An 8,620-nucleotide genomic window follows, 5' to 3' on the forward strand; every position below is an offset into this window, starting at 1 on the left:
TAATATGGACCGGTTCAAGAGTATATGTTAAACGAAACAAAAAGGGCAAAACTGGTTAGAGACTCTAGTCTTTGAATGATTCCAACGCTCTAATTGTGTGAAATATGTGTGTCACATGATGCATACTCATATATAGTGTGAAATGTATTTTGAATGAATTAGTTATGTTGATATATTATACTAGATTGATAATTTTGATTCATATCCTGAATTCAATGTATGATTTATTCTTAGGAGATTTGGAATTACTTAAGAGTTGGTTCAAATTCGAGATACACATAAATCGGAGTTAGAATTGAAGGAATAGCTATTAATCATGCAGCAAGTGAAATTTCAAAGAGAATATCGAAAAAGGGAGGTAACATGCAAAATAGGGTATAAATATTTGAACATCGATCATACATGGGCATACAAACTTCTCATTTGGGATACTTAAATACCTTATCACTGTTCAAATGTTTCCCATAGGATGTTCAAACATCGACTCAGTTAAGAGCAGTCCTAAGTTCTTTATCAACAAAAAGACAAAGTTATATAAAATCTGTGGGCCTTAGTGTTGATGGCAAAATTCCCCTGCTGCAATAGTAACCACCAGCAACGGAATCTCGATCAACGCGATGTAGTAATTCCTCATTCCTCCTGTAAAAAAGATGTCCGGATGGGTTGTCCGGACACACCCTCTGATGATTAAGTTAGTCTTTTGGAAGTTATTAGAAAATAGAGTTTTCCTTTGGGAGTGTTGCTCCGTGATTTTCATCAAGGATGCTTATCGCTTGCTTATTCCTTACCTCCCTGAGAGTCTCCTTAGAGTTTATATATGAGTTAGAAAGTATGGCCCCGTTGTGCTAGCGGATCCCATCGTCATGATTGCGGCTCATAGGGTGGCGAAGCAATCATGACGTTTCTGGTGCGAGATGGCGGTTGTCAGGAAGGTATTCAGGCGGCGGATGTCGCCTCAATTTATGACTGTAAATATTGGGGATGCGTCAGGTGATCTGAGAAGATTTGGGAATGTCTTGTCAAGTGTATCTTGCATTAAAGATGAATGACAGCTCAGGAGACTTGGTCGTCAGTATTGTCGGAGTTTGCTTTTTGATTGTGGGCGGAAATGGATCCAGCGAATCGCGAGTATCTGACGAGCCAAGCTATCCGGGGAATCTAAATCGTTGGTCACGGATGTTATCCGGATAAGCGTTACCGAATGATCCGGACATGTCTGTCCGGGGAAGTTGAATCGTCACCCTCTCCCATCCGGTGGCAGGCGCCGACTGTGAAATATCCGGAGAAGGTGGAACTTTGACCGGACAGAATTCCGGATGTGGGATATCGGGGTGGAATGAGTGAGAATTTCCGTCCGGGTGGAATGGGCGATGCCACATGTCACAAGGGGTCATCTGCATGTCCAAAGGAGAGGGAGCCACGCGGCATTTTTTAGGGAGGATCCCACACTTAGTACAAGTTTGAAGTGATCTTTAAAGGAGCAAAAAGCATTGCATTGAGGATGTTAAAAAATTGTATAGTTGTTCATCAATATAAAACCCTTGAGAGTAAGTACATCTAGATCAAGTACTAAAATTGTTTATATTATTCCTAGATTTGATGGATTTGATTATAGTTGTGTGACTCAGTTTTTAATATCTATAGAGTTTTTGAGAAGCTTTATTTATGGTTTTTCTACATATATTTAGTGTTCTTTTACGGTGTTTGAATTTCTCTCTTCATTAATTGGTTGAATAATTGAAATTATGAAAACCCAAATATAATTAAAATGTTTGTATCAATTGCTTCGATAACCTATTCACACCCTTCCCTTATATTAGTTCCATATTTAAGAATATGATTTAACAAGTGATATGAAAGTAGGTGTTAAAATTTTCAATTCCAGCTAAATTGATTCTTGAATTATGGAGCCACAGAGAAAAGGAATTTTCATTAACCATCATTAATTTTTATCATGGAAATAACTACTCCCATTGGAAAACCCATGTCATTTCCCCCCCTAAAATGGCAAGGAGAGTGAGTCTAGAACATTAGTGGAAAATGGGCAATTATCCCTAGTTTCTATGGACAAAAAAAGGAAGGTTACTAGTGATATAAAGCCCAAGCGAAAATGGAACAAATTTGAAAATGAAAACAGTGAGGCCAATGGCAAGGCTATTTATTGTATTTTCAATGGTGTTAATCTTAGTAAATTCAAAAGGATTACAATATCTAAATATCTTGGATAATGTCTTTTCATTTGAATACCAATTGGTATGCAATATGTAAATATCTTGTGTCAAGGCTTTTTATTTGAAAACAATATTGATCTAATGAAAGTAGGTTAAGTTTTGCATGACATTCAACCACCATCATTCAGGTGACTCGTTCTCAAACTTAAAAACAACATTGTTACACACCTAATAATCCATTCTTTAATTAGGTCTCTTGGTTGATCCATAATCCTAACTTTGATAACAATTATTGGATTTGATTTTGATCAGTATCTAGTGAGAGTAGACTAAGTATTTAATGACATTCATCCACCATTATTTGGTTGATCCATTCCAGCACTTAAGAATGACATTGTTGCACTCCAACAAAATATATTAGAGAAGCCTATGATATGTTGTATATAAACTCTGAAAATACTTCTATTGTGAAATTGCCCAAATTATAAATATTGATCATCAAATTTAAAAGCATTAGGATGAATTGAAATGAGTGCTTTTATGAATTTTATATTTAATTAAATGGCATAGTAAATTCTTATAGTAAATTCTTGTTTTAATTGATTGAGTGAGAAAATTCTCAATTATAGGGTAATTAAAAAGATTTTAAAATTTCTTTAAGAGATTTAAACCTAAAGTGATTGCTATAGAAAAAATAAAAATGTTGACGCAATAAGAAAGGGAGAATTAGTACGTTTTCTATAGAATTATAAGATAACTATTTCCTCTTTCGGGAGACCAAAAGGTGTAGACTTTCTTAAAAAAAAAAAAGAAGGACTTGTACGAAACACCAAAAACAAAAAACAAATACGAAGCTTCAAAGAAAGATAAAAAGAATATCCTTCAGAATAAAAATAAAGAAAGATAACTCATCTCAGGTGGCAAATGGCACATTGTTTTTTCTTTTTTTCTTTTTTTCTTTTTTTTTTTTATATAAAAAAATGATAAAAGAAAAAAACAAACAAAAAGGCAATTAATACTGTTCATTTGAAGTGACTTTGGACATGATGAAAGTGAATGTGTGGATACTGACTAAATCACCTAAACTGGAATAAAAAAACTACATGAATCGAACGAGGACTAAGAGGAGGAATTTGATGGTCTAAGGGATGTACAGAATGTATGGCTTGTATCTAGAAGACCTAAAGAGTTAATTTTAGTAAGTATTTTCAGTGTAAAAAAAATAATTTTTTTAAAAAATAAATATTTAATAAAATTTAAAAAATTTAAAAATCATTTATAATATTAAAAAACCTTTTATAATATTTTTTTTTTTGAAAAACATTTTCGCGAATAAAGAAAATGCTTACCGCAGTCTTGAGTTTTTTTTTAAATTTATTTTTTTTTGAAAATATTAAAATTTAGATATAATTAAAAACAATTTAAATCAATTTCATGGATGACCTATTCACCCGCAGTCCACATTTCAAATATAACGTTTCATGCTGAGATAATTTTTATATATCATTTTTGAAGCTCGCTCCTTTTACGTGGAAGAAAACACATGTACGTGGAAGCATGCACACCTCATATTATTATTATAATTACTGTTACATATGCACTAGAATTAAAGCGGTGGTCTATGTTGTCGGCACCGCCTACAATTGTACATTGTTGTTGGGATCGAGATCAGCAGCAGAACAAAATGCTAAACAAAAAAATTTCACAATATCCAAAACCGACTCATGATCGCCGCAGGATAGTATATGTACATGTAACAATAGAGAAATTAAATACAATCGGATCTATAGAATGACAATACTGCATGTACAGAGAAATAAAAGAATTCATCACTGAGAGAATGAGCGATCAATATTAAGTTTTAAGAGAAGAAAAAACTGCAAGATAGTCTCCTAATATTTGCGCTCAACACCCCACATAACACACTTGATTTAACCATATGGACAATCATATAAATTAATTAGAACTGCATGGATAAATAAACGTATGGATGATTCTCTTGATCCATGCAGTGTACGTAAAACAATAGAATGGGTATATAGATCAAGATCATAGCCCTTGGCTCCTGGCGCTAGAGGCTGGATGCTGATGCAGGTGTTGGTACAAGGCTGCCATCCTACTATAAGCATCCATCGTCATTGGCTGCAACAAAAACGTACCATACAAAGTTAGCTTGATATACACTTTCATGGTCATCAAAGATTGGGTTTAGGTTATGATCATTACTTGGGATTGGCAAGCAAGGAATGCGGCCAAAGGGTCAGGCACCATTGTTGGCGCAGCAGGTAAGCGGTCACCGGAGACATCCCATGAAGTTAAAGGGAGGAAAGGAGTGGGGTGGAGGAGAGGAGAGATGCCGGTGGTGGCGACGTTGGGTCGAGCGATGGTGTTCATATCCACAACGCCCATTCCCATTGGGCTCATCCCCATTCCCATGCCCATCTGAGCCATCAGTGACATTTGAAGTTGCTGCTGCAGGGTCATCGGCATCATCATGGGTGACATGTTCATTCTATTCATCATCTGAACTTGGGCTTGCAATTGTTTCAGGTATTCAATCACTTCATCAAGCATTGAAGCTTTATCTGTCTGTCAAAAACAAGAAATCACATGAGTTGACTGCACCAGCACGCGTCTCCTATTCAAACAGTAATAAGAAGGGAACCAAGTGAAGTGGAGTTTTAACGGTTAGTTTTCAATGTTTGTCTCTTACTCAGTCATTCAATGCCCCTATTCATATTCCTCTACTCCCATTTATCTTTCTTACCCTAAAAATTTACTTGGAACTTCTACTACTTCTCTTCTTTGATGAAATGTTTTTCCATAAAACCCTAAAAAATAATACCCTCGAAACCAATAAAAATTATTATGATATCGATTTATCAATAAATAACTATTTATTTATTCAGAGAGAAAATTAAGATACAAGTCAAAAAAAAAAATGAATTGAGAAAATAGAAGTTAGAAAAACCTGTATTATGAATTTTTGCTTATTTTATATTTTTTGGGTCATGAAGGATTTTTTAAAAAATTATTATCTTATGTATTTAATGAGATTATTAATTAATTAGTTCATTGATATTAAAAATTTTATCATTTAAATAAAATTAATAATTTATTAAATATTTATTTGTCGACAGCTTACTTTTATTGGATTTTATTTCTAGAATGAAATCAGTGATTTGAGATAGGCATGAGAGTATAGGTCCCAACCCCCAACCAAGTTGAGAGGATTTATGTGGTAGCAGGTGATTGTCTCTACACCTACCAGCCTTGTGTCAAGCTGTCCCTGAGGTTGTGGACTAGGATAATCGAATCATCCCTAAAATACCCACTACTATTTTGAGTGGACAAAAGTCTTGGACCACATCTACCATTCACTCTCCGCGGTCTATTTTTCAGTCTTAAAGCCTTTTGGTTTTGGGATGTTTAAAGGATAACTCCGGTGTGGACCTCATTTTTGGCCATGTAAAAGCACTCCTGAAAAGATTCTAGCCCTGTCACAAACTCAAACTCAAAAGGGTAAAACAATAGCTTTGCTGACTAGCTGCCAAACAAGCCCTCCATTTAAGCTAATTATCCCATACATATTCTTTCAAATAGAGCTACTCATATTCTAATGCCGTCTTCCACAAGTCTGAGTTAGTGAATCTTTTAAACATACGGGAAAGCAATAGGGAATTCTTTGCCACAAAGTTGAATAATGTTTTTGAAAAAAAAAAGATTTGGTGAAAGTACTTTGACCCATTGTCGGAAAGTAGAAGCATGCCATCCAAAAGGACAAGGAAGATAACTAATTGTTGGGATTCTTTTTACTAATGACAAACATAATTATTAAGATATATATAAGTAAACTTATGAGGATATAATAATTGAAACGTACGTTCCAAGAAAAGGACCACAAAAGAATAGTAATCATTTGATAGGAGTTCTATTTAACTAAGGATAGGTATATATGTAAAGTTAAAAATAAGAGTTTTCTTTAGCTTCACAAATATTGAGAATATTACCAAGAAGGATGGGAATGTTCATACCTTACTCGAGTTGGGAACCAGTTTTTGTAATGTCTTCATTCTTTGATTGATCTTATCTCTTCTTTTCTGCAAATAAATATTAAATAATTTTAGGTGAGAGAGAGAGAGAGAGAGAGAGAGAGGGAGGGAGGGAGAGGGAGAGGGCATACACGTTCAGATTGATTATGGATGGCAGCTGCCCTACTCCTTTTGCTGGAGACCGAGGATTTTCCTGTTCCTCTCTTCTTGTCCTCTTCATCACCTGCCCTTCTCTTTAAAATCATAGAAATAATAGAAAAAAGTACACATTAGCAAAATTGGATTTTTAATTTTTAATTTATATTTATAAAAAGGAAAAAAAACTAATTTGAGTTAAAGGCATGAGAACCATGACCAAAACGTGCTTGCAAGAAGATTGGGGGACAAGGAATTTGCCTGTGGTCGGCTGTGACAAACGGAGTCGTGGTCATCGACGGTGATCGTCTTCGTGCAAGGCTTGCCGGAGCTTGTGTTTTCCGGAGACCCCAGATCGCACGTGTCGAGAGTCACCTGTTGGCTATCAAGGTCGAAAGTGGCGCTGCCGGTGACGCTCTGGTCTCGGCTGCTCCAGTCGTGGGTGGAGGGCACACGCGCCACTCTCTCGCGCTTCCCCGGGAGGATGGCGTCGTCATCTTTGGTAGCGCCGCCGCTGCAGGAGCCGACGCGAGTGGAGCTGCCCCCCCCACACGGGCCTAGCCCCGCCGGCACGGAGTCCATCACGTGCGACGGGTTGTTGTTATTAGTGGTGTTATTGTTGTTGGAGCAGGGGACCAAGGCGTCCATGGTCATGGCGACCGAGGCGGCAGCTGCTGCAGCCGCGACGGCGCGCTGGTGGTCTAACCACGGCACGAGATCATCGTTGGCGCCTTCCGGTGGTGGCTTGTGGTGGGGCAACCGAGTGGCTTGATTCACTATGGACTCCAGAGTCCCCCCGGCGCGTGGCTTCTCCCACGGGTACTTGGATACTGCGGCGGAAGCCACCGGTTTCGCCGGCACCCGCGGCTGACCCAAGCCGTGCATGGCCAACTGACCATTCTCCCATGTCAGCTCTGCTACTTCATAGTCTAACCTGCACCAATAAACACCCAACAATACTGTAAGTGATGCTAATCTTCTTATCAAAACTCTAGATTTGCTTCTCCATCAGAAAATGAATAGTTGCCGGAAATACATGGGAACATCTGGAGCAGTAGAATTGGAGTGAGAACGGAGAAAGAGCCTTGGAGGGGTGGGGTTGTCATCGATATCCCAGCTGGGCACGCACTGACTCATTTTTTTGGGAGATCTTCCAAGGTATTGCAGTTGTGTTGTTGTCCAGAGATAAGAGAGAATCTGTACTCTTTACACTTTCATCATTTTCTCCCTCAACTAGAGAGAGACAGAGAATTGAAATTTGGCCTTTTTTACGTTACTATATAAAGGGAAACGGATTTCACTACAGGGATAAGAAGAACTTTGGGGTCAGAGAGATGGCTGGAGAGAGAAATTATGGTCCATGATGGGAAAAAAGAAAAGAAAAGAAATGAAAAAGGAAAAAAGAGTGGGAGTTTATGATAGAGACCAAAAGAAAAATACTTTATGAGCCCGGCCGCCTATGATACTTAACTAAGTACTCCGGATAGCTTTCTCTATGCAACTCTTAGTTTCTTTCAATCCTTTTACAACAAATTCCACCACTGGAACGAAATGTTTCAGAGAAAATCCTATAAACGTATCCACAAATATAGAGAAAAGAAAAAGGGAAGAAAGAAACAATGAACTTTGTAGCAGAAAAGGGTAAAAATGGATGCTTATTTCTTCACCTTGACGACCCAGAGATAAAATGGAATTTCTCATAGAAAGAAATGAAAGAGAGAAGCGAGAGTGACGGCTGACTGTGACACTGGGGACCTTTAAAGGTGAGAACTCGGAGGAGGGTACGATCTCTCGGCTGAATTAAAAAAAAAATATAATAAGGATATGCGCGTGGGGAAGTGAACCAGTTGATTATGGTGAGTGATGTGGGTGTTTTACGCGTGTGAGCTCACAGAGATAAATGAATCTCTTTGTATGACACGATAAGGCCTTCTCACACACATCGCCTCATCGCTCAATCTTCACCCGCAGTCAAAGTCTCAACTTCAAACCGCCTCTGGTTTTTGCTCTATCTTGGCCCGTACCATCCGGCGCAACTTAGACGTGCCGCCGACCACTGGGATCACTTGCAATGTCCACTCTAATCCGAATTTTGGGTCAAATCCCCAAGGTAGAAAAAAAATAAAGGTATGTGAAATTAACCATGGTTTTAAAATAGGTCCAAATGTATATTTCACAGACCAAAAGTGACAGCTCAATGGAGAACTCCTCTTGTACGGCCTGAATAAAAAATTTAACAAAAAAAAAATGGAAAGAAGGGTA

General features: G+C 37.7%; 1 protein-coding gene across 1 annotated transcript; it reads right to left on the minus strand.

Annotated features, from left to right (window-relative positions):
• Positions 1-4,004: 4,004 nt before the first annotated feature.
• LOC100244381 (transcription factor UNE10) lies at positions 4,005-8,144 on the minus strand. The gene is made up of 6 exons (XM_002275593.5): positions 7,395-8,144; positions 6,620-7,292; positions 6,355-6,456; positions 6,206-6,271; positions 4,398-4,760; positions 4,005-4,313 (listed from the first exon to the last, which is right to left on the minus strand). Exons 1-6 carry the CDS (start codon positions 7,493-7,495, stop codon positions 4,221-4,223), a joined length of 1,398 nt encoding a protein of 465 aa, XP_002275629.2. The 5' UTR covers positions 7,496-8,144; the 3' UTR covers positions 4,005-4,220.
• Positions 8,145-8,620: the final 476 nt, after the last annotated feature.

Source organism: Vitis vinifera, chromosome 15, assembly GCF_030704535.1.
Source record: "Vitis vinifera cultivar Pinot Noir 40024 chromosome 15, ASM3070453v1".
Classification (NCBI taxonomy): Eukaryota; Viridiplantae; Streptophyta; class Magnoliopsida; order Vitales; family Vitaceae; genus Vitis; species Vitis vinifera.